This window comes from Crocodylus siamensis, chromosome 9 (assembly GCF_052110815.1).
Source record: "Crocodylus siamensis isolate JL-2025a chromosome 9, ASM5211081v1, whole genome shotgun sequence".
Lineage (NCBI taxonomy): Eukaryota > Metazoa > Chordata > Crocodylia > Crocodylidae > Crocodylus > Crocodylus siamensis.
The window spans coordinates 40,632,909-40,659,560 of NC_143403.1; the positions used below are offsets into that span (position 1 = coordinate 40,632,909).

Below are 26,652 nucleotides of genomic sequence, written 5' to 3' on the forward strand. Positions count from 1 at the left end.
AGCCCGAAGGCTTGGGGTTCAGCTGCTCCCAAGTTTTGCTTGCCCTTAGCCATAAGACCCCAGGAGCAAGCTAGGGAGGAGTCTCCCATTTCCATAAGGTGGGGATAAAGCCAAGGTTAACTATGCATTACTTATGCAGGTACTATCCCATGCCAGAAGAGCGGTCTTCCCCAGGTGCAGCTAGGAAGCTACTGTGGTGATCATGGTGTTTCCCCCAACTATACTTGATCTGAGCCCACAAGAGGCCCTGCAGAGATCAGGATGAGCATGGAGGGGTGATGGTGGATGTCAGCTAAGCCACATTCCCGGAAGCCATGCCTGTGGGCACAGGGACTCACAAGGAGGAAATGATTGTGGTAGCTGTGGAGGGTACATGAGATAGTTCATAAACTCAAGGTCACACTGAGACTCACCACTTCTCAGTGTGATGACTGAATTCATTCACATCCATCTCCAGTAAGGCAGAAGGCTGCAGCCACCACTTTCTAACATGGAGTTTGTGGCTCTCATCCAAGCCTTTGTCACTTCTGGGAAAACAAGTGCAACATGTCCTTCAGAGGCTGCCCTCACTATCTAAGAGGGAGCTCCAGCCCCTGAAGGTGATAGCTGGAGGCTGTGAAGAACTCTCCTACTGTCTGTCCCTGGATTGAGACATGCCAGCCCGGGGGGAGAATGTAACACCCACACACTTGTAATTGTGTGTGGTCAAGTGTTTCAGGATTTATTTTGCTATGTATCTTGTTTGTACTGTATAGGACCACCTCCCATCCCCCTTTTTGGGTACAGACCCTTTGTCTTAAGCTTCCTGCCAAGTAACCTGTGGAACTAGTTTGGTGACTCTGGTCACTCCACTGAGGGCTGCTGACCACTTTTTAAAAGGATGGGTCTGCAACAGCAGGGTTCAAATAATACCTGTTTCTGGTTGGAGCCAGGTGATGAAGTTGGAAAAGTTATTTAAGGATCAGGTCACCTGGTTGGGGGTGGGGTGGGGAGGAGAGGGCTTCCTCCACCAAGCATTTAGAAACACACAGAAGCATGGGCCTCCAGAATCCTCTGGATGTATTTGTAAGTAGCCCACCTGAAATTTAGCCAGTAAATTAGGGTTATGCATCTTTAACCGCATGTTAAAAGGGCCAACGAGCCCATTCTGTTTTGCTCGTGTGTTTTTTTTAAATACTCTTCTGTCTTGTATTCCTTCCCTGTTCTCCCCCTCTCTGATTAATAAAAGCTATGTTACAGCATGCCTAGCTGTGAATGCTTGAGAGGAGGTACAGGCCTTCTTGCTCCTAGCAGAGCTCGGCTGATTATTAAGTGATTCTGTCCTACCAAAAAACATCCTGGGTGGCTCCAGGCTATAAGGAGCACCTAGAAATACTACCAGTGGGCAAAGCACCCTCAAGGTCTGCACAGTCTGTGTACACTGGGCTGCACAGAGCCCTAACAGAGATCAGAGCTAGGGTGGTGGCAGCAAGTACCCCAAGCTTGTGGGCTTGCTCCAGAAAGGGGGTCAGCTGGACATTGGCACCCCAGGGGAGACACCTGAAGTGTAACTTAGGTTGGGCACAGTGAGGCAGGTGGCTCAGAGTAGTAGCACCCCCTACTGTCCTGCCACAGAGGCCTCATGAAAGGCATGGGTCAGTGCAGGCATTTCACCTGTATTTACCATTTTACACTGACTTACTCCCTAAAACCCAACCAGTCTGGGGCCATCAGTGACAGTGAGGAGCTACACCCTTCATGACAGCAGGCTCCTTTGGCTCTGGAGAACTTATCCTAAGCAGCTCATCAGGCCTGGGACAAAAGACTGGTCAGAGCATCATGTCAGGCCACTGAGTTGGCTAATCTCTACTGCACCCTTGCCACTTAGAGCTCTTTGCTGGCATGAGAAAGCTATTTGATAATATTCTCTGCCCACATAATTGCTTGGCTGGTTGCCTAGAGTGCCAGCAAGTTGGGCGCTACAGGCTAGCACCTGGCTCTGGCACTGACCCGACCATGCTCCTTTGCCCTCAGGGCCTTTTTGATACTTTCGGATTGGTTGAAGTGCAAAGAAGAAAACCACAGTTTGCTTCTTAAAAACACAACCACTGAATTGAGCACAGCTGTGTTTCTCTGCAGAAGGAGCTGCTGTGATTTCCTACCCAATGAAAAGAGATGCAAAGTGCCAAATGGCAGCAGCATGTTGGCAGGAGAGCAGGACCCTCAGGAGCTTTGGCACAGGCAGACAGACGCCTGCTTACAGAAATCTTGTGACTGCAACACCCTGCATAGGAAGGAAAGATGCAGCAAGCAGCAGCAGCCCCAGTTGGGCTGGGCCCCACTTTGCTTGAGTATGAACCACATGAAGGCCAAACCAGATGGAGGTCTGCAAGACTTCCCCAGCAGAAGCCTTTGTCACACTGGTGTAGCAGTTGCCTGCTGCATTCCCTTGCTGCAGCTCTCACCTAGAAGCAGCCCCCCTTGACACAGCAGCCTGGGCCACATAACAAGGCCAGGCTGATTTCCCTCAGTGGCTGGGAATTCCCAGAGAACGGAAAAGGCATACGTCATGGGATGGATCCACATCCTGTTGTCTGAAAAATCCACACTGGAGCCTGAAATCCTTTCCCTGATGCTGGTCACGAAAGCAGTGCCAACTCCTTCCTCGTGGCAGTGAAGGGAGTGAACAGGGAGCAGGAGCAGGGAACTCAGTCTGTACAGCCCAGGCAGTCCTCATCTCTCTGCTGACAGGGACAAGCAACGGGAAAGCAGCAGCAGTGGTTCTGCTCAGAGATGTGTCCACTTGGAATTGAACACAGATGTTGGGTTCAAGTTTGAGAGGGGGCCATAAGGTTACACATTCTCCCGTTGTATCCTGCACTGCAAATGCATTCGACACAGGCCAGTGAGTATCACACAGCAGCTGGCTTCCTTGTTTTAAACCCTGTTACCCAGATACTTATTTCAGTGTTGCCATTGCCAAAGCACAGGGGTTTTCAACCTTTTTTAAGAAGTGTCCCTCTTCTGGGATACTTCTGGTGGAGTGGAGGGAGGGAGGGGTGGCAGTAGCCAGACATGGAGCTGGGGCAGGGCTTGCACACGGCAGTGGTGGCAGTGCAGGGTGGTGGATGATGGTTGCGGCCATATGCAAGCTCCCCCCTCTGCGTCCAGCCACTTGGGCAGCGCCTGTGCCACTGCCCTTGCCCCTTCCCTGCCAGGCCCTTCTCCTGGGAGGCAGTGACGCAGGGTGGTGAGTGGCGGTGATCCGTCCCCGTTGGCCTGTGTGTACCCTCTACGCCCTTTCCAAGTAACCCCTGCCATAGCAGCACCAACCCATGCTGGGCTCTTCATTGTGGTTCCCCCCCCACAACCCTCCATCTAGCCTCCTTGCCTTCTGCCCAAAGACACCCTAGTTAACTGAATTTAATCACCAACAAGCAGCTCTGTTACCCCCATGCTGTGGGGCACCTCAGAGGCACGTGGACAGTGGGGGGGCCTCCTAGCTTGGGACTGGGCTCTGAGCCATCACAGGCAGCCATGTTATATCACAACCCTCATCACTCCACCAAGTTTCATCTTAACACTAATTAGGTTCTCTTTGCTCCCCCTGAGCACTCTGATGCCTCCTAACTTGATTTGTGGCCCGTTTATACCATTTGTTCTGGTGCCAGCTTTGTCCTTAAGCTTAAATAGCTCTTTTCCTCCCCTGCTGTTTACCCCATTGATACAGCACAATCTCAATCTTAGATCAAGACCGGAATCCTGTTAGCAATAGGTAGGTAATTGCAAAGTCCCTGGACTCCTTTTGACTTCTGACGCAGCAGGATACCAGGACTCAAGATAAAATCAGATGCCTTAATCCATTCCCCTTATCCAAAGCCTCAAATAGGTAGCATAAGACGTGCAACGCTGCTGCCAGCACACATGCCCCTTGTAGCGGGCTCCTGTGCTGAGCCACCCACCTCACTGTGCCTGGCCAAAAACCAAGCTCCAAGAGTCTCCTCTGGGGGTGCCTCTGTTTGGCCCACGCCCTCCCTAGAGCACTCCCGCAAGCCTGGGGTACTGCTGCCACCACCCAGACTCAGGTCTTTGTTTGGGCCCTGTGCTGCCTTGGATACACAGGCCCTGTAGAGCCAACCTTGCAATCTTCGGGTGCCTCTATTAGATTGAGCAGCCTCCTGTGTGGGAGGAAAGTAATATAGCCCAGCCCACCTTAGTGGGTCCCTTCCCTCTTACATACCAAGGCATGATAAAACAGATAAGATTTATTGATCCAAGTGGGATAGGATGGGGAAGGAATATCAATAGCAAAATATAGGGAAAAAAAAAACCAACCTTGAGGAAATCTTGTCAGCCATTTGATACTTGACTAGATCACAGCCAACTAAGTTCCAGGCTAAGTTTCTGATAAGTTTCTCACTTTCACCACCAGAGAGAGCGAGCTGTGAAGGTCTAAGTTTCTGTGTGTTTTTTTTAAATGTCCACCTCCCTTCTTCCTGCAGTGACCCTTATTTACAGCCCTTCTGATCTCACCACCTGGAGCCAGCCAGGGACAGGTATTAATTGATGCTGGCCAATCAATCTGAAAAACATCACGGTTTCCTACTGGAGTGACATGGGCTTATGCTCCTGCCCCCTTGTTGTGAGGTCAGAACTCCAAACAATAGGGAGGTTAAATCTACACCCTCATACCTGAGCCCAGTCACCTATGCGGTACCCCGGGGCAACCAGGCTGACAGACATGAGACAGAGGGGAACAGGCATCCCAAAAAAAGTAGAGGCTGGGAGGGAATTCTTTCACACCCCGCTGGATGTGAGAGGCAGTGTCAGCAGGCAGTGATGGGGAACAGCCACTGCCTGGCAGGGCAGGCAGTTCACAGGTATCAATGCTGGGATAGCTACATCCTTGACACTACCTGCAACGCTTCCCACTTGGGTCTCCAACTGCCCCTTATTAGTTGGGACCAAAGTCCCTCCCCCTTAAGATTAGTAGTCCCATCACAACTCACTGATTAACCATGCAGGTCTGAGGCAGTTTGTAGCCTTGTCTAGGGACAGAGCAAGTCAGTGACCAGCTGCCTGCAGAAAGCACAGGGCATATTGATTATAGGACAAAATGTTAGAGAAAACATGATGGAGCAACAGACAATATATCTGCAAGCTAAGGTCACTGGGTGTAGCTGTCAACCCTTAGGGATCCTGTAGGCAGACTTGTGCTCGTGGATTTTTCCCATTCCATTGTTGCCAGCCTGTCTCCCCCTTCACAGGCTCCAGCAAGGACAAACAGATGTTTGCATTCTCCCCTGGGGCAAGAGGTTTTCCAGACTTGTTTACTCTTGTCAGGAGCCTTGCACCAAATTTTCACCCTACTCAGTGACCTCAGGAACTCAGATGCCCACAATACTTCTTAGCACTGATACCATCCCTAACCACCCCTTGTGACTACAGCATGCAACCTCAGCCCCTAGGTTTTCAAGGTCTCACTCCTTTTGCAGGCAATCAAAGATGTTCTCCCCCGTTTGTGTTGTGGATGTAATTCACAGGGTAAACGCCATCAAACCAACAGAGCCTAATACCATTAGTGGAGTGTGATACCCATATGGGACCTGTCCCTATCCCTTCCCTCACCTTTTCTCCAACATACTGACAAAAATAGACAGCAACTGTTCAGACTGGTTGGTTTTGCTGGTCCCCTAAGAGTTGGGATGTGAAGTATACTGCACACCCACCCCACACTCTTCTAAGTTACCTTTTGCCAACCCTACGATCGTGGCTGCCAAGAAACCATTCCACTGAAGATAACTGCAGTGGTTGAACAGATGTTGGCTTCACATTTGTGAGGGGGCCATAAGGTTACACATTCTCCCATTATATCCTGCACTGCAAATGCATTTACTCCTCATCAGTCTTTCCCTCAGCTCTCCCCACTTTTATCCCAGTGTATTGCTAATGTAATAATGGTCAGTGTTGAGACTTCCATGTACGTTAAGGGTGGAAGAGTCCAGCCTCAGAGACCTTTGCAGCTTGATTAGATGAGGCAACAAAATAATGAATGGCTAGGGAAGGGTCTTTGTGCAGATGGGGATCATGTTAGAGACCCAGGTAGAAATGGGAGATGGGAAGAGATAGACGACTTATTAAGATGATGTTAGTGTTACAGCTTTGCAGGGATGAACTGCAGACACACTCCCCTGGACTCAAAATTAAAGATGTCTCTGATGTTTATATATTCCCCCTCATCAGCTAAGCATTTTGCAGTCTCTCAGCAACATGACTAGCATCTTAGGTATGTACAATTCCTTCAGTCTCCCACCCTCTCCTCAGGGGGAAACTACAATGTTTATGCCACATGCCCAGTGCTATGGAGTCCAATTAATTTAGGCAAGGTCAGAGGTTTGTGCTTGAGGCATGTAGTCTGTGAAAGGTACCTCTCCACCCTTCCCAGCCTGATGCCAACCATATCACTGTTGTTACTGCCTACACCTTGATTTATCTTGGGGCAGGTATTTAGGCAGATGAAGGCATCAGCGCAGAGACTTGTCCATGACTCTGTTCCCCCCTGCTGGGGAAGTGCTGTCCTTCACCCAGCTGAGCCTGAGCTATGGCAGTGCTGAATGCCATGTTGGTACCCTGGGGGTGAGGGTGCCTAGGAAACATACCTAGACACAGCTAGATCTGTGCTTTCACTTCACTCACAAGGCTGCAATGCCCCTACCCATCAGGGAGGTGGGTTACGAGTGCCAGAAAAGCACAGCTCAGGCTCAGTGCCAAGGAGTACTCAGTTTCAGAATCAACACCTGCTTATCCCCAAGATGGTGAATAAACAATGAATGAGCTCCAACAGGAGGCCATGTTAGTCCTTGGGGGAGAAGACTTGTGGGACAGGAGGTTATAGGAAGTGACCAAAAGCATTCAGTGTTGTAGCCTGTGGTCTGAGCACACTCCAGGTCTGACTGTGACCAATGTGCAAGCCCACAGCTCCAGAGGTTGGTGTAGCAGATTCAGGAGGGATGGAAGTACTGGAATCCCTAGACTCTGTGGCTCAACTCCAAAGCAGAAACCATGACCTCCTTCTTCAGTCTAGGGACTCTTTCCTTCACCATGTCAACAAGAGTGTGGGAGGGGATTTTTCTAACTTTAAAAAAGCACATATATCACACAGCAAAGCCCTTGGGGCCTGCCCAAGAGAACACTGTAACAATTTCAGGGTCAAATGTAAGTATGTTGGGAGAGAAGCGGGCTTGGTTCCAAAGCACAGTGCAGGCTTCATCTCTCAAGACTCATCTCCTATCTGGATAGATTCCCCTCCACCTCCAGTCACTGGGTGAAATCTTGGGGGAGGAAGGAAACTTAAGGGGCAGTAAGGGATTCCCGATATAGGTACTTATCACCAAGACAACTAGATGCCTCCTCAGCACAAGCAGACTTTACCCTCCCAGAGAACTGAACCACAAGACCAACGAGACTTGCCAAGGGGCCACTGGTGCCTTGCCCAAAGTTCTAGTCCAGTGTTTGATGCTCCAGACCAACCTTCCAACCCTAGCTTCGTCCTGGAGGTGGCCTGGGGATCCTGAAAGACCTCTGCTGAAGTGGAGCAGCCAACACACCCTAGGTCACAGATGGAATTGATACCAAAGATGTAGAGCTGATGCTGCTGAACAGGACTGCTGCAGTGCAGAGAACTGGCTTGTATTTTCCTACTATAAAGCCAGGGAACAATGGCCCTGTTTGGCTTAAAGAATGTTAACTTTATTTCAGAAATCCTGGGCCATCTCTCTTTCTACAAGCAGCCTGGTATTGTGCATTACAGCAGGGTGCAAAGCAAAGCTGGGAATAGAGGAAGGAGGCATGGCCATGTTGTTGAGCGCTGGAGACACCCTGGACAGCTAGGTCACTGGCAGACAAGAGGAAGAAAAACCCTTTCCCAGGAACTCATTCAGCAGATTCCCTTAATCCATGATACAATCAACTGCAGACTCACTGTAGGCTTGTTCACATGGCTTCAGGAACAGTCTACAGCTAGAGCTGTGCTTTCAAGACTTAATCACCTCACTCACAAGGCTGCAATGCCCCTACCCATCAGGGAGGTGGGTTATGAATGCCAGCAAGAAGCACAGCTCAGGCTGGCAACCCAGTGGATGACTTCCATGATGCTGCACACACTCCCAGTGCACATGTGGGGTGCATGCAGCTTTCCCTGTTCTCACTGAACCTCTCCTCCAGCCCAGACTTGTCCCACCAAACTAGAAAAAAGAAAGTACTTTAGAGAATGGACAAGTCAGCAGTCCAACCAATTAAAAACTAGGCTTTTATTCTTCACATGCTCCTCATGGTAAATGTGGAGCTGGGGCACTGCTCTTGCCAAAGTTATTATGAAACAAATAAAGTCCCAGGGTCCCTCCTTATCCCCCTCTCCTCATCCCACCCCCCAAGAGTCAAAACATTGTACAAAACTTTATTTACAGGGAAAACAATTAAAAAGGAAAAGTGTGATGCTGCCTTTCAAACAGAAGCCCAGAGAGCAGCATGGTGTGAACCCTCCCTGCGGGGCTCTGGGACTTCCCACACACTGACCATGAGCTTGGTGAAATCTACTTGCGTAACAAAAGTTTTGTTAGGTCTCCAAGATTTCCCCAAGATGGGGTGAGGAGCTCCTGCACCCATCTAGACTCACTTGATCCTGTGAGGGACAGGACACCCAGCTCACCTTACAAGGCCATTCCAGGACTAGCTCGTCTAGCCTCAGAAAACGTAGCCAAACTCTCTAGCCCTAGGCAGAGGTGGGTGCAGCAGGGCAGAGAACTGAAATCCCCATGTTCTTCACAGCATGCACAAAGCTAGGGGCCTGCTCTTCTCTCAGGCAGTCACCATCTGAGAGAGGGGTTCAACATCACTGGAACCCAGCAAGCCAGAGGCTCCACGCAAGCAGCAAGGCATGTAGAGAGACCTAACTTCTGCTACTGAGTTAATAGGAAACACTCATTACTTTGGATTTCAAGAGCACAAATCCAGATGACCAAATCAATAGTAAAAAGGGAAAAGCACACAGCCTTCCTTCCAACCCTTCTTGGAAGAGGGTCCTTGACAAGCCCAACAAGAGGCTACAGGGTACTGCTCAGAACGCATAGCGCGTACGGATATCCTCCAGCTTCTTGGACACCTCTGGTGGGGTCCTGTCCAGTTCTTCAGCCACGTTCTTCTGTTTGTTGGGCTCCATGGAGTTGAACTGTTCACAGAGGTCCCCATCAATCACATTCTGGCAAGAAAAGGGAGGAATGCTTTAGAATGTGCAGGATAAACAAGGGCTCAGCACCAACCCTGCTTAATTGGAACATCTGAAAAGGGAAATTGACAGCAAACAATCCTTTCACAGGAGTTCCTTAATCCCATTTTGGAAACTAGGCCATGCTTAGTGACCTCATCTGCTGAACAGCAGCAGTTCACGTTAAACTAATTACTGCCCAACTTGATTAACACAAAAGTCCCAGAAAGCCCAGACCCAGCTAAAGAACCACTTGAGAGCAGGAAAGGACTGATTTCTCAGACCAGCAAGTCTTGGCTAGCATGTTTCTTTAGGCAGAGTTTGCTGAAGGAGGGTTGAAGGTGGTTCTGGTGGATAAATGCACGGGAAACTCTTCAGTCAGGTCTCAAAGGTCTTTGAGGTCTCGTATGCTGGAAATCTGCCCCAAAGCCTTAAGTTACAAGAGTGACTTCATCTCTGGACAGTGCCTTTTAAGATGGAAGATATGCCTTCTGAATAGCACTACTTACATGGACAACAGTGATAAGCTGCAAAAGTAGGTCTTGAACCTTGAAGGTATGTAGACATGCTGCTTTATTACACAAGTCCCCCATTCAACCCCCTTCCCCCCACAATGCTAAGTGGAGTGTCAATAAGACCAAGCAGGAGGCTATAATGGGAGACAACTCTAGTGAAGGATGCAGGAGGAATGGAAGATGGTGGAAGAGGCAGGAGAACAAGTGCCTGTGCAGGATGCAGTATGCATGATAGACCTAGACCAGTGGTCTCCAAAGTGCAGTGTGCGCACGCAAGGGGGTGTGCAAGACGATCCATTGGGGTGTGGGAAGAAAATATTAGAACATCTACTGCAGTTTATGTGTATCCGGTTAATACATATATTGGGGGCGCGTGCTCAAAAATTGTTTACTGATAGGGGTGTGTGATCAAAAAAGTTTGGAGACCACTGACCTAGAAAATATCATTAAAAAAGTAAGGATATATCCACTAGGTTTGCAGCCTCAGTTTAATCCACCAGACTGTGGCTTTGGAGAACTGGATTGATTTCCATTTCCAACTACTGATTTCCTGGCAAGTGATGGACGTCACTGCCTCCCTATGCCTCAGTTTCCCTGTTTGTGAAAGTGTGGCTAAGTACCAACTTCCGTAAAGCTCTCTGAGATCAGTGGATGAAATGTATTACTGAAAAGCTAGATCCTATTTCAACAACAAGCACCTTTGGTGATATCAGGTCCACTGGATGGAGGTCAACCCCCACATGCTCGGGCAGTGTGCGTTTCTATATCCTGTAGTGGACCTTTGAACCTCAACTATTGATGTTCCGGTGTTTCTAAAGCTCAGACTTACCTTCACTGGAAAGTAGTAGGACCGGAAACTGAGATGGTCTCGTCCACAGAGAGGAGGGTGCTCTGACCTCAGATGCATTTCTACGTGTTGGAAGAAATCATGATCCTAAAGGGACAGAGGAGAGCAATAATCTGTTTCTCATGTCCTGACACTGAGCTCTGAGGCAGGATACCTCATTGTAGCACAGGAACACTGCTATCAGCAGCTTCCCTCAACCATGGCCCTGCCCAGTGCTGTCAAGACTGAGTCTTGAAGCAGCTCCCTCATTGCTTCCAGGTGTGGGTTTCTCCTTTGCTATTCCATGGGTATCTATCACAAGGACTGTGTTATCAGCTTGCCAGGGCTTATAAAATGTACATGAACTGGAGCAGATGACAGCTGCTGTATCTGTGGTATGAGTTCAAAGAGGCCAGGTAATGCTACAGCAGCTTGTGCATGCAGTTGGAGGAAGCATCCAGCACTGGCTCTATAGTTTTTGCAGGCTGCACATGTCTCTGCAGAAAAAAGAACTTAAACTGCTTTATCCACAAATTCATTCAACCTCACTGTGGCTACTCCTTTAAAAAATGCACTACGCCAAAAAGCTCACAAATCCGCTTATGGAAACAGGCATGGGGAAGAGATCAGTGACAACAGGCTCTCTCTACCCCCACATCTTTGCACATGTTCTAATCCATGCCAATCCCAACCCATCCCATCCCCTCCTACAGGCAGGACATTTGTTGTACCCCGGCCTGATTTTTGCATGCTCCACTCCCCTGCAGCTAACAGCCCCAAATCAATATAGCATATTAACACACAGGTTGAGGATGAGTAGGCAGCCCAGCAATGCTTCAGTAGAACAGGCATTCTCTTACCTCATGGGATGTGAAGGGGACCAGGATCCCAATGCCCCCTGACAAGGTGGTATACACAAGAGATTCAGAACCTCCTGGGATCAGCGTGGTCTTCTGTAAAGAAAGCACGGTCTCCCCCACATGGTAATTCATTATCACTTCAGCCTGCAAGCCAAACAGAGAAGCAAATCAGGGGTCAGCATGATCCTCTTCAGTTCATCTGTACTCTTCTTCTGAGGCTCACAAGAACAGGGAAAAGGAAATGGAATAAAACCAAAGAACTTCTGATTTTGAGTCTGTTGTCAGAAGTTACCTTCCACCCGAGAACAGATGGCAAAATGAAATATTGTGGGTGTCCTGACACAGATGGGCAGGGATGACAGAGAGGAGACACGTAAGGAGGAACCAAGTTAAAGTGGAGGGCCTTGATCTGCCCCCAGCCACAACAGAGTTTTGACTGCAATCTAGGAATAAAGAGCTACCCGACAGCCCTTTTTGGTCAAGGGACATAAGCTGCAGGACTCCCCCAGAGGTACTGCCACTCAATTCCCTCCCTGCCCCCAACTTTCCCATGGAATATTACCTTCTGTGATGCTCCATTAAGAAGGCCTCGGTCCCACAGTGCCTTGTTCCCAGTTGGATCTTCGTCTACCTCGTCATTAGTGTTGGGAGGAAGCCTCACCTGCAGCGAGATAAAGGCGGGCACTCAGTTTGCTGATCACATAGGCTTTCTTACCACTATAAGAGAACACAGCCTTTGGAGTCAAAGTGTTTAGATCTTTATGCTTTAAGTGCTCCAATCTGGTGGAATGCCAATTAGCCTGTCTGGAAGGGACATGGGACATTATGGTGGCTGCACGGTTGTGTCTTTATGGTTATTTGAATGAGCATCTCCTGCCCCTCCAAGCCATGTTATGTGGCTCTAAAGGAAGAGGCCAGAAGATTCATTTATAACATAGGTCCCTTTATACAGGGTTCACCCTGGAAGTTCACTCTACCCTACACTAAGTTCACCCCCACAGGAGCATGGTAACTGGGGCCTGAGTAGTTTTTACTCTGCAAATTTTATACAGTCCAAGTGAGAAAACATTTGAAGTTCCAGGTGTTAAAAGAACCATGTGTGTCATACTGCAGCTGAAGACAAAAGTTTCATCAGTGGGAAGAACAAGAGCCACTGCATACAGCCAAACACTGTAACAATCAAAACTGTTGAGAGGGAAGGGCTCTGGAGTAGAACCTGATTACAAGGTAGGAGTCTCTGCCTGTATGAGTGTTCCTGATGGGATGCACGGAGGCAGGGCTATCCTTTTGGGGGGTGGGGGAGGGGAAGAGGAAATCGGGGCGACTGCCCTGGGCCCTACACTTTGGGGGGCCCCACGGAGCTGGGCAGAGTGGCTGCAGCCCTACCCCTCACAGTGTTTAAGGGGCCTTGCACAGGCTGATTTACCCTGGGCCCTGTACACCTCTATGGTCATCTCTGCATAAAGACAAAGCAAAGACTGTTACAATGGGGGAGTGACCTCTTTTAACAGAGCAGCCTAAAGGATGCAGGGTCACAACAGAAGATGAGCACTGGTTTGTGCGCCTCAGCCAAACTCTTTATGAACAACATCTGACACTTATAGAACTGCTGCTTAAAACCAAGAAACTCAGCCTGCTTTAGCACCCAGAGTGCTGCCAGGAGCAGTTCTACCTCCCACTGACCTCCAACCATCACAACCAACCTCAGCATGCAATAATGTAACACAACCAGCCATGAGTGGAATTGGCTGAAGTAGAGCCAAGGGCCAGAAGCAGAGTTTGCCTGAGACATCAGGATTAGCACCTCTATTCTTGATGAAAGCACTGTGGTCTTGTTAATGGCTACAAGCAGTCAGGAGCTCATTTTCATGGCTTATCTTATGTGTACAGCAGTTCTGATTTCCTGAGGTTTTAATGAATGGCAGTCAGCCAGCCATCATACTGACAAAGTCATCTCGGGAGCATTCAGTAAACACCCTGAGTGCAATTGGGCGTTGTTTCAAACTAAACAGATTCTCAATTCTTAGGATAAACATGGGTGTTGCGGGAAAAGCATCTGCTGCCGCTGGCAAACTCCAATACGCAGACTCACCACACAGATGTTGCCAAACTTGTCCGCTCCGGCCACAGTGTCGTAGTCAAGGAGGGTGGCTGTAGTCACCCAGCGGGGGTAGGTGTCATCTGCAAAAATGATGAGCTGGTTCTCATTCCTTTTGTAGCGCACCCAGATGAAGCTCTCCTGGACATCTGAAACAATCACTCGGTGTCCAATGGTTTGGATGCCACAGATGTAGTTGGCAATGTGCTTTTAGAAAGGCAATTAAAAACCTTTAATTGGAAGCAGCCAACTAACATTAGAAAAATGCCTTGCAATTTTTTATATTTTTTAAAACTATTTACATATTGCTCAATATATCAGATCTGCTGAGAGTATTATCTCCAGGCACCCAGAGGTTAACAGGGGGCAGCCTTAAAAACCCCTTGTACCTTGTAGGTCTAGGCAGTTATAATGAAACCCATAGAAGTCCCTGATGTATGCTCCACATCACTCCTCTCTCTTAGAAAAATGCAACACAAAGTTTATCAGCTTTAGCCCTCCAATTTGTTTAGAGTAAGGCTGTCTAATTTTTGATGGACTGGGGGTGCATACTGTGCAAACCACAGACCCCTTGGTTACACATTCAATGTAGGCTGCTTGCTGCAGGGGCCCTCTGGGTCCCCTTCCTGGCACGGTGGCAAAGCACTTACAGGGCTCCCTCCAGCCACTTTGCCCTGCCTTAGAGACCGCAGTCCCTGCAGCAGCAGGACTAATGGGAGCCTGTAGGCTGCGTGTTAACCCCTTACAAGCCAGATGTGGCCTGCAGCTGCTAGGTAGACAGCCCTAGTTTAGCTCCACTGTTCCTGCTGACCCAACACGAGGGGCAAAAAGATTTCCCATGCAGTAAATGTTACCAATCCTTTCTGCTCTGTATCCTGATGAAAGGTGTCCATATGTGGCACAATGGACATAGACTGTGCGCCTCAACAGAACAGATGTCACTAGGCTGCACAAACCTATAAAACCTATGTCAAGCAGGAAGGTAGGGGTGGGCCTGGGGGTGGAGGTTTGTTGCTCAACAGGGCTGAGGAACAAACAATGGTTATGGATTGGAAAAAAGCAGAGGTACTGTGAATTTTACTGTATACTGCTCAGGGAACTTTGGTTTTCTGCATGTTTAGGGCTGTCTGCTGTGCCATTTGTGAGAGACCAAAATCCAGACGCACACAAAAGCATGCACACTTAGAACCTAGTTTCAACTGGAATCTCTAGGTGGTACTCATGGCTCATCTACCCTTGCTCAAAGAACCAGCACCAGCTGGAACCCAAGCCAGTACCTTATTTTCACACTTCCGAAGCAGCTTCTTCTTGCCCAAGTCGTACACACGTAAAAGTTTTCCAACTCCAATTAGGACTCGGCCTTGGAATGGGGCAATGGCTGCAGGTACCTCCTCCACAGGGGTCTATGGAAGGAAGTGAGGGGATGTGTTAGAAAGCCCGATGTGACAAAGCCCCATGCCCAGAAAGACAGCCGACAGTGCTGTTACTAGAAAATAAGGCTGAATGGGGTGCATCCCCCCATTTTGCTGAACCCTGAAAGCATCAGTGAAGATAATGAGCTTCTCAATACAAAGGTTGATCAGTTTTGCTGAAGGGATAAACATCTAATATCTTGAAGGATTCCAGACATCAGAGCCAACAATGATGCCCTATGTGCTAGAACACCATGTCCTACTGGTGCTTGCACAATCCTGGCTATTACAAGCCACCAAATATATTTGCTGCATCATTTAAACAAGAGAGGTGGGTGGAGAGATTAAGTTACTCTGGGATCAAACAGAGTGTGTACGTAGTGAAGTAGAAATATTCTTGTTGCCTACCAGTGACTATTATTTCCCTGGCATCCATTAAATTTTCCTATTTAGCCTAAATCCAGATGACACTGCCCTGTTTTTAGGAACAAGTAATGATCCTTTGGTGCAAGGAGCTGAGACCCAAGTCATTTGTGGAAAGACTTCTGGAACTGCCAGCAAAGAAGGGGTTAATCTGGAAGTTCTCCACATACTGTTCGCAACACTACTGCTGGCAAAAAGAGCTCAACTTTCCTTAGCACAATGGAATATTCTTGATTAATCCAAAAAGGATCAGCAATCACATTGGAGAGAATGAATTCAGCTGGACTTTCTACTATTATAATCAATCAACAAATTTTTCTTAGTTTGGTCACACTGGCTAACAAGAACCCAGCAGGCCACCCAACCAGCTCTGCCAAGTACATGGTGGGCGTTAAATGGCATCTCAGAAGCCTTCATACAGCACAGAGCCCTCTTATCACATGAGGCAATGTGGGAAGGGAGAAAAAAAAACACAACATTCCTTAGCACCAGCTCATTATCTGCCCACTTCTCAAATACACCGGAAGGACATGGAATGGGGAAAAGGTTTGTTAAACACAATGGCTGCTTGCAGACATTAAAAAACAACAACAAACAAACAACACAAAACTGTGCTATACCAGAAGCAGCAATGCATTACTTCAACCTGGCTTTGCAGCATTTGTATAGATTGGGCGTTTCAGTGGGCCTTTTTGGCAATTTAGCTAAAGCTGACTCAATCCTCACTAAAGCATCCAATCTATACATATGTTGGGTGAGCTGGGTCCAACTAATGTGCTGCCTTTTCTACACATATGCTGAGTTTGGTGCAGGAGCATGTAGAATTTAAAGTAAAGCACCTTTTTTCTTTTTAAAACCATCTGCAAGCAGCCTATGATGCCAACAAACTTTGTTCAAGTGTTGAAAGTCTCTTTATTATTTGTGTAGTCACCAAAATGAAGCAATGAAGTAGGGTAATTAGGGAAGTGTTCACCTGTGGGCTGTGAGAAAGAACTGAAGGACCAATTCTCATATCTGTATTGGCTTTGATGCTAGACAGACACAAGAGCTTTCCCAGGGAACCCAGGACTGACACCTGATTTGCAAAGGCTCACTTACAGACCCTGATACTGCAAAGAGACTTACCTTACAGTTTGGCCTGGTCGGTTTCCAAAACCCATCCTGTAATTCTAAAGGCCTCTCCCTTGGATTAGCTAATCTCTATCACTCCTCTCCTTGACAGTAAAATGGCCCTGGGTTCCAAAGAGGGACAGACCACTTTACCCAACACTCACCTTGTGCAGGAATTCAAGCTTCTCACCACTATTCACCAGCTTGTATGTGTAGACAAACCCACCAGCAACAGAGCGGGGGTTCAGAATCAGGTCCTTGGCCACTCCTACGAGCACATACCAGTCATCACCCGTGTTGGTGAATCGGCACACAGCCACACTAGAGACAACACACACAAGCACCAAGAGGTTAGTGGGACCAGAGTAACGAACCCCTGCACTGAGTTCTGCAGAAACTGCATTAACCTGGGTGGTAAACCCAGTGGGGAATTTTGAAAGCTTCGCTCCACAGTGCTGAAATGTCACTCTCAGAGCTCACCTCTCCCCTGTAGTCATTTCTAAAGCAGTTTCTCCAAAATCACTATGTGCCAAGTCACAATTTTAGAGCCATCAGACAACAACAGTGCTGACCAATCACTGCAGCTAGTCATTACACTGGACCGTGGGCTGCTGCTGTTGCTTTTTTTGAAGAACGTTACCATTTTGGACTGTTAAAAACAAATCATCTCTTCTTACAGCTTTATTTCCTGACTGATGCTTAGCTCAGCATGCACAGGTCAGAAGATCCAGGAGGCTAAGCAAACCACACCACAGATTATATCAATCATCTACACTCACCTTGTCACAGGAAGGTACAATACTGACTGTCTTATTTAATTTCTTATGCACAGTCTATGACCCTAATATTTCCTGTCAGTTTAATCTATGCACAGTGGACACTTGAAAGGGAAGTGGAAGTGAAGGACAGAAGCATATTATCTCATGTTCACAGTGTGTATTTCTCCTCCATCACCTTTCCCATTTGGAATTTCTGTATTTTCCTTCCTTTTCATTAAAGGTACAGTAAACATGCTGGCACAGAAAGCAGGTAAAACCCTTTGACTGTCCAATGTCCCTCCTATGATGGTGTTGCAATAAGGGAAGGTGGGCATTTCCAAGCCCATGAAGGTTCCTATGGGGATTTAAAACCCAGTTTCCCAGCAGCATGTGACTGGCTTCCGACTTAAATGGCAAGTGGGCAATATAATCTGCAATTCAGAAACCAGTTTCTGCCTGCATTTGGCCATGTTTCTTACCTGAAGGCAGCTTCATTCTGCTCCAGCTGGACTAGGTCCAAAGTATTTCCCTGGATGGGGTTCATAACTCGGATAACAGAAGCCCACTGCCCATTGCCTGCCTTGGGAGCACCAAAGATGGATTCTGGAAGGTTTTCGTTCAGAAAGGAGGCTGCCATCTCCGCAGCCAGTTCCCTCTCATCTTCACCAGCTGCCTCCACCATTTCCTGTGGAGCATGACAGAGGGCAAAGAATGAAATACAAGGGATTAGTTTCAAAACACACTAATACTCAAACATTCTGCAATGATGGAGATCCAGAAGACTGAGATGTCGCAAGGATCCAAGACACAAAAGCCATTAAATATTAAAGCCTCCATTTCACATAGCTGCAGGGCCTGGACAACCATACACTTGTAACAGCTTCAAAAAAGAGAGATGGGGCTGGCTACTGCCTGCATGTGCATAGGCCTGTAGCATTATGAGTGCAGCAGAACAGTATCAGAATCCTGCTTCATCCAGACTCCAAGTTGGGATGACTTGGCTCAGATGGATTGCTGAGAGTCCTGGTCAAACACACCTAAACATTACAGCATTCCAACTGCTGTGCTCTCTTGAACAGCATCGCCCCTCACCTTCTGAGCCTGCTACGAATGCGCATTTGCCCATACCCAGAGATTCCATTTACCACAAGCTTAAGGCCAGGATGCATGCCCACCATGGGCCCCCTTCCCTTTTTCTTTTTTTCTTTTTTTTAAAACAATGCAATCAGAAAGTATGATGCTGCTGCTGCTGCTATCTCACTATCTGTGAGGATACTGCTCTGGGGAAGTTGTTCCCAAAACAACAACTGACATTGCAGGGTAATCTAAAGAAAACAATCTACTTCAAACATAAGTATGCTCAACAGTAAGCAAAACTCAGTGAATGTGCTGCACTCAAACAGCACTACTTCTTCCTTTTTAGCCTCACGTGACACCACAGTACTGTTGGCTGTGACAGGCTACACTGGGCAGTAATTATTTGTTTAAATTTGAATAGGCAGTTTCTTAACTAAACCAGAAGGCTGTCACTGGAAGGGAACCAGTGACATGAAGAAACAACTTACTGTAAAGACCAGTTTGTCCTGATCATGGATCTTTACATGTCCCCATTTTACAGATGAGGAAATGGAGGAAGAGGTCAAGCAGTCACCAAAGGTCCCAAAGTGCAATGCAACTGATATACCCACTGGCCTGCACTGCCCAGTTCGAGGTATTCTAATCACTGGCAACCTGTGGTTAACAGGTGTGCAGCTGGGAATCATCAGCACTGGTGTAAGCAGGCTTTTGTGGAATGAGGACACACGTCCATATCAACTGTCCTGATTACCTCAGCCATTTGCTGCTTCCTTTGGGCCTTAGTAGCTTCTGTGTAAGCATTGTGGTCTGTCTCAATGATGATCAGGTTGTTGCTCTCAGGGTGAATAACAAATTTTCTGGGTGTATACTGCAATGGGAAGGCAACCTGGTTGAAAACTGCACCCAGCTTCTCCAGTGCCAAAATCCTACAGGACAGAGAAAAGCAACATACAGTTAATGAATGCCATTGAAAAAATCCTTTCCAGAGACAGCAAAAGTGGACCTGCCGCAGCCTTCACCTACCTGGCACATGCAGGCCCTTGGAAACGCTACCTACATTTTCCTGGCAGACCAGACCAGTGTCCTTTCTTCACCACATAAAACCCAGAGCTCTCTCACCCCCTGCAGAACTTTAGCAGTGTCAGGTGCTACATGAGGTTAGAGCACTAAATCATTTTTAGCTCCACTTTCTGTTAGAAGCCACTAACTAATGGCTCACAGGAAGAATGCCTACACTCCAATACACCAGGGAAACTACAACTTTCTACACAGAGCCAAGGGAAGAAGACTGCTTGTAAGTGTTTACAAAGATATCGTATTACTGTGAAAAACTGTGTTTGATGACCCCCTATAGATCGGAAAGATGATATACCAAGATAGGTAGCAACTTGCACGTGGTCAATATAAGTCAATAACTGAATCCAGTTTTCTGACTCCTACCTCCTTGCTCTAAATACAGGATAAGAGAGTATCCCTACATCACATAAATGATGGCATGAGTGGCGACTGACAGCTTTTTTGAAACAATCATACCATATGACAGAGAGGACCCAAACAGATGGAAAAGGGGACTCTGGAGAATATGGTAACTGAATATGAATGTGATTCAGAGGCTGCAGCTGACACAAAGTTCCTCTGATGGGAACTGTGTTAGTTACTAAGCATGAAAATGTCTGTGCCTGAATGGCCAGCTTTTCTTTCTGCAGCTCACCAGCTGAACTGCCAGCTCATCTGGCACTTTGGAGCCTGACAAACCACATGTCCTTTCAGAAAGAAAGATTCCTTTAAATGCTTAACACTTTAATATGCCAAAAAGACAGACAATAAAGAATGCTTGTTCAGTTACATAAAATAGAACTCCTGAATTTATGCTCTCATTATTTTCACTTCATAACATGCCCCAGGCTCAGATGTGAATAAATGTGTTACACATATAAATGCACCACTGTCAGGTTGTTGATTTCTGAACAATCTGTTTCACTTTCTACAAAGCAGTCCTTTTACACTACAAAGCCCATTCCCATTTCTTTCTCTCCTTCAGAAATGAGTTCAGTATTCCCCCAATTACTGTACAATATACAGCAGAGTTCTATGTCAACAGCAGAAATTCTCATATAGAACCAACTTTGTTTCTCTTCTTCTATGAAGGAAAGAAAAAATTAAGCATCTGCAGATGGGTGTTTCTCTAAAGCTATACAGTAAAAATTAAACAAAAACAGCCTATTCTAGTTCTTTCCAACAAATACAAAAAAGGAAGAAAAAGTGTTTTCATGCTAAGACATATTTCATGTGAGAATTTTTATAATCTTGCAGTATAATCAGACACCAGGCATGGCATTCTAAATAATCTGAAGTGTTAAAAAAAAAAAAAAAACACCAGAAAAAGAATCAGGAAAACAAATTCCTTTTAGGTTTTTCATCATGAAGCATCAAAACCATTCTCTCTTCTGTTCTGCAGGTCTCTTTAGCCCAGGATCCTCCAGCTGTGGTTCAAAGGCTACCACTAGTACACAGAGCCCTTTCTAGTGGATCTCAAATGCATTTTAAACAGCAAGCTGTAGAGCAGTGAAAAAGACCTTTCAGGAGAGCACCGTGTGTTTGCTAGTGCTAACAGCACTTAGAATGAACATAGACAGCAGTAACTTATAGGCATTCTATACAAGTGCTGATAAAAATAAGAAAGCTGCTTCCCTATACTATACTATCACCTGTAGCAATGGCTGCATTTCTAATCACTGGAGAGTTTTTTTAAGTTATACTAGGAACAGCTGTATGTCATCTCAGCTTCATGGGGATTCAATACTGACAGTTCTAGACAGCCTAAAATATTCCTAGTTACTTGAGCCCCACTGAGAGAGCAGTTAGCCTGAATACTGTGATGATAGGTGCCATGGAAAACTTTTAGGCCAGTCATTCACAGCTCTCTCCCCCACACACACATTAGCCACACCAATAGCAAAACCTAGGCTTAACAGTCAACATTAAAGTCAACATTTTGGAGCAGCCAAAGGCCGGTACACTCAAATTCTGACAGACTTACTAATCTTCCACCAAAACAGAAGAACAGCTATTCTCAATAATGTGCACAATTGTGCTTAGCTTGGCCCTTTTCACAATCTCCCTGTCCCACATGGTACTTTCCAACATTAAATGTCAAGAAAGCAATTCAACATGCCTTTTCATCACTTCTCACGCAGATGCATTTAAACACACATGCTCCCAGTTTATTGGGGACTTTCCTATTTAGATTTACTCTGTGCCTTAATTTCTCAATATTGTTATAATTCTGCCCTCTCATGTCAGGTACACTGATCGGAACTACTGAAAATCCCACCTCACAGCTGCATTAAATGTGCTGGAACACAAATACAGGACTGACCATGTTCAGAATTGTGATACACTTTTAATATACAAGGTTCCATGGAGCATTCTTGTGCAGCTGAAAATAAACTACTTGCCTCTTATTACTGGCCCAGCTAGGCTGTGCCGCTTGAGGATCTTATGCAAGCACAGATCATCTCAAGTGAATGGGTTGGACTTAAAGAAAAACTGTTTTGAAATAAAAAAGCTTTGGCTTGCTTGGAAGCTACTGCTTTAGTAAAATGTGCTGTCCAAATGCAATTCCTTTCAATCTATGCATTTTAAATAAGGTACTACCACCACAAAGAAAGCGCTTTCATATTTGAGAGAATTTGTAAATGTCTTCTTCTGATTATCTGATTTACACGAACAGATAAACACTGACTGAATATGATGGATCTGTAGAAAAGAAGAAGGATATATAGACAATATGATTTGGTTGTTCCATTTTATTCTTCTGGAAAAAAAAAAAGGGAAGCCGCTGCTGCTTTTTTATTTCTTCCAAACTGACCTAAAAAGTTCCTCTTTAGGAATATCGTTAATAAATTGAATACTGTTTTAACTGGGTAAATTATGGCCATTTTTCTCAATAGCTTAAAAGTTCAAGATAAGACATAATCCTCAATATAAACAGTACATTTTTTTCTTTTACAAATTAATATTACCTGGAATTTTATGAACTCAGTGCTGGATATTGCATATTGCTAACAGGTAGATACTGATGCAATAGATTTAAAACAGTAAGAATATGGTAAGTGTTCAACAACCTAGAAATCTCTTACTATTGCAAATATATACCAATCTTGCCCTAACAGGAAAATCTACTGATTAGATCTGGATAACTAACTGGGGCTGGAGAAAAAAAACCCCATAGGCAGTTTAAAAGAAAAGAACATCTGGAGCCAAAATTATTTTTGGTCATATCTTAACAATCCAAAAGGCAGAAATGCTTCTGCTGAGTATACCATATGATGCTGTTTATAGCCTAAGTTGCAGACCCACCTGACAGGAAGCTTTCAAAGTGGTTGCATGATCAAATACTGACTAGCCAGTGCATCCAACTGGCTTCTGCTTAAAGGTAGCTTGAATATCTTGCCTAATGGTGACAAAACTCAAGATCTTCAGTTCCCAGCAACGAGAGATTTCTACAGAAAATTATTTTGCATGCTATAAATCACCTCTGCAGTTATCTGGATGTAAATATGAACACTGAAAGTTTTGGTGAAAGGCAAATGATAAAGCAAGAAGAAAAAGGTCATGGAAGGTGTGGGTCCCTTACTGAATGGGGGGAGGCAAACTAGTTGCAGATGATGTGGAAATGGCTGACGTACTCAATCCCTTTTTTACGTCAGGTTTTCACAGGCATGGTCAACTCCCAGACTACTGCACAGGGCAGCACAGCTTCAGGAGGTGAGCAGCCTTCAGTAGTGAAAAAACAGGTTAGGGACTATTTCGAAAAGCTGGACGTGTACAAGTCCATGGGGCTGGATGCAATGCACCCAAGGGTGCTGAGGGAATTGATCTGATTCCCAAGGGAGTTGATGACTCATGTGATTGCAGAGCCACTGGCTGTTACCTTTGAAAACTTGTGACGATTGGGGGAGGTCCCTGATGATTGGAAAAGGGCATATATAGTGCCCACCTTTAAAAAAGGGAAGGAGGAGGGCAAGGAACTACAGGCCAGTAAGCCTCACCTCATTCCCTGGAAAAATCATGGAGCAGGTCCTCAAGGAATTGATTTCTAAGTACTTAGAAGAGAAGGTGGTGATCAAGAACAGTTAGCATGGATTCACCAAGGGCAAGTCTTGCCTAACCAACCTAATTGCCTTTTATGATGAGATTTACTGGCTTTATGGACGCAGGGAAAGCAGCAGACGTGATGTACCTTGACTTTAGAAAGGCCTTTGATATGGCCTTCCCATGGCATTCTTGAAAGCAAGCTGAGGAAGCATGGGTTGGATGAAGGGACTGAAAGGTGGATAGAAAGCTGGCTAGATCATTGGGCTCAGTGAGTAGTGATCAATGGCTTGAGGTCTAGTTCGCAGCTGGTATCAAGTGGAGTATCCCAGGTCCTGGGGCTGGTTTTAATATCTTTATTAACAATCTGGAAAATGAGATGGATTGCACCCTAAGCAAGTTCATACATGACACTAAGCTGGGGGGGGGTGTAGCAGATATGCTGGAGGGTAGGGCTAAGATTCAGAGTGACCTAGACAAATAGGAAGGATTGGGCCAAAAGAAATCTCATGAGGTTCAACAAGGAAAAGTGCAAAGTCCTTCACTTAAGATGGAACAATCCCAAACACTACTAACAGGCCTGGGATCAGAGATCTGCAAAAAAAGGACCTGGGGGTTACAGTGGACAACAAATTGGATACCAGCCAAAAATGCTCCTGTTGCCAAGAAGGCTAACTGTATACTGGGCTGCATTGGTAGAAGTGTTGCCAGCAGATCGAGGGAAGTGATTCTTCCTCTATTCAGCACTGGTAAGGCCACATCTGGAGTAGTGTCCAGTTTCTACCCCCCACAGAAAGGATGTGTGTAAGTTGGAGAGAATCCAGCGGAGGGCAACACAAATGGTTAGAGGGCTGGGACACATGACTTATAAAAGAGGCTGAGGGAACTGAGCTTATTTAGCCTGCGGAAGAGAAGACTGAAGAGGGATCTGACAGCAGCCTTTAACTATCTGAAGTGTGGCTCCAAAGATGATGGAGTAAAATTGTTCTCAGTAGTGACAGATGGCAGAGCAAGGAGCAATGGTTTCAGGTTGCAGTAAGGGAGATTTAGGTTGGATATTAGGAAAAACTCTCACTAGGAGGGTAGTAAAGCACTGGAACAGATTACATAAAAAGGGTGGCAAAATTTCCATCCTTGGAGGTCTGTAAATCCTGGATCAAAAAACCCTGGCTAGAATGATCTAGCTGGGGATTATCCTGCTTTAAGCAGGGTGCTGGACTAGATGATCTCCTCAGGTCCCTTCCACGCCTAATTTTCTACAATTCTATGTCTCTCCATAATGGCACTGCATCTCAAATCTAGTGAGTTCTTATGGCCCTGTCTGCCTAACTGAACAGCCTACCAGAACCCCTAATCCAGAAAGATTAGTATTTCACATCAAATACTTACCTCAGTGTATTTGTGGAGATGGCAACAATGCCTTCTGGACACTGCTCGGAAGCAAAGCCAGATGCAAATTCTAGTGTCTCATAAGATAGCGGGGTCAGATGAAAACGGGACTGATAGGAATAACTCAGCCATGAGCGACTTGACATGGCCAACACCTGGAGGAGGACATACAGCAAATTCACAAATCAGGAGAGGCAAACTCAGTCACTGCTGTATCACAGTATGCATATTTACCCCTGGAAAATGTGATTATTGTTACAGTAATTTTGCTGGGATTTAAATCTAATTTCAGAACTACTCAGTCTTGCGAACAGCTCAGGGGAGTAATCTCATAGCACAGAGGCAGAAGATTGACAAGCATGAAGTAAACGCACTGGAATCCCAAAATTAGGTTTTTGTTAACCCCCACACCCGGCTAACAACAAGAACCAAGATTGAAATAAATACTTCTGTTCCTTTAGGAGTTCTTCCGCCCTCAAAGGAAACTGATGTATTTAAATAAAATATTCCCTGTCATCTTGCAACTCAAGTATTTCAGCACTGTGCTTAGTATATAAAATCTTTAAACTGAAACTTCACTTTTAGTTCTAGCCAGTTAACTGGCCTATTATCAGCCAAATTAAGAGGAGTGCAGAAAAGAAATGTGAATAATGCTCAAAAGTTTTACTTGAACCTGGCCATGTTCTTGGCAGAACAGCCAGTTGGAATGATATTAACAATGGACTGACTCCCAGGTTATTGAGGGTCCATCATTTGATGTAAACAGTAAAATGTTTCCTGTTTCATGGAGAAGGTGGCATCACACTGTGGAAGAGCAGAGCACCATTGCTACTCACCCAAGGATCTCAAAGAACTTTACAAGATTACTGAATTCAGCCTTGCAAGTCATCATGGTGGTGTTACTGCCCCAATTTACAGATGAGCAAACCAAGACATGGCAAGCTGAAGTGACCTGTCCAAGGTACTACAACTGAAAGTAGAACCTAGATCCCCAGACTGAGTTCCCCATGTTGAGCATCTGAAGGATATTTTTCAACCCATGAGGGCGGGTTCAGCCAAAAATGCGTTTCTAGGTTGAACTGGTTTCTGCAGTGTCACTTGTAAAGAGCAGAAATGCAACTTTAATGGTTCTTGACTAAAAATCCTCCAAGCATGTTTGCTTGGCCACATATGGCAGCTGTGGAGCCAGAGCTGCTGCTCCACACTCACAGATATGCAGCATGTCATATCTTAAGAAATGAAGAGATACTGACAAGGTTATAAACAAAGCTGTTTATAAAAGTACAAGCAATGGGCCAAGAACCTCCACCATGAAGTCACTCTGCTTCCCTCCCTCACATTTCATTATTCCTGCTGGGTGTGCAATAGGGATTAAGTTTCCACACCCTGCCCACCAATGAGGGGAGCTGGCATACTCTGCACAATGACAGATTCCTATCACATCTTGTATTCTAGTTTTACTTACCGCCTCTTGGCCTTGCATCCGGACTCTAAAGAGTTTCACAGGGCGTGAGCCAAGGTACCTAGTTCTGGTATCAGAAAGATCCCCAGTGACTGGATCCAGGACAGTTCGCAATAGTACACCGTTCTTTTAGTCAGGAGAAAAATCACTTTGGTTAATGATCTCAAAGGAACACTGGCCAAAGCAGTTACACTAATATAAAAATATGCAATTCTAAAGAGTCTTATATTACTGTTAATATTTAGATAGCTCTCCCCAATGTCTGCACCCAAAGAAGCTCACAGATATAGTTAGCCTCTCAGCACTTACACTGAGATATAAAACTACTGTACTCCTTTGAAAGAGACAGAGGAATGAGATACAGTCACTCAAGGTCCATGGAAG

The 26,652-nt window shown here is 46.0% G+C and overlaps 1 protein-coding gene across 2 annotated transcripts in view; it reads right to left on the bottom strand.

The window, feature by feature from the left end:
• Positions 1–4,241: 4,241 nt before the first annotated feature.
• The window catches only part of SF3B3 (splicing factor 3b subunit 3), a 51,535-nt gene continuing 29,124 nt past the window's right edge, over positions 4,242–26,652 (bottom strand). For both annotated transcript variants that reach the window (XM_090062901.1, XM_090062900.1), the window contains exons 16-26: positions 26,272–26,394; positions 24,807–24,961; positions 19,072–19,246; positions 17,723–17,928; positions 16,650–16,806; positions 14,818–14,943; positions 13,535–13,747; positions 12,005–12,103; positions 11,443–11,586; positions 10,586–10,690; positions 4,242–9,235 (exon numbers count right to left, since the gene is read on the bottom strand). In XM_090062901.1, the coding sequence (XP_089919027.1) occupies positions 9,095–9,235; positions 10,586–10,690; positions 11,443–11,586; positions 12,005–12,103; positions 13,535–13,747; positions 14,818–14,943; positions 16,650–16,806; positions 17,723–17,928; positions 19,072–19,246; positions 24,807–24,961; positions 26,272–26,394 (1,644 nt within the window). In that variant the 3' untranslated portion in view covers positions 4,242–9,094. The remainder of the gene's footprint in view (positions 9,236–10,585; positions 10,691–11,442; positions 11,587–12,004; positions 12,104–13,534; positions 13,748–14,817; positions 14,944–16,649; positions 16,807–17,722; positions 17,929–19,071; positions 19,247–24,806; positions 24,962–26,271; positions 26,395–26,652) is intronic.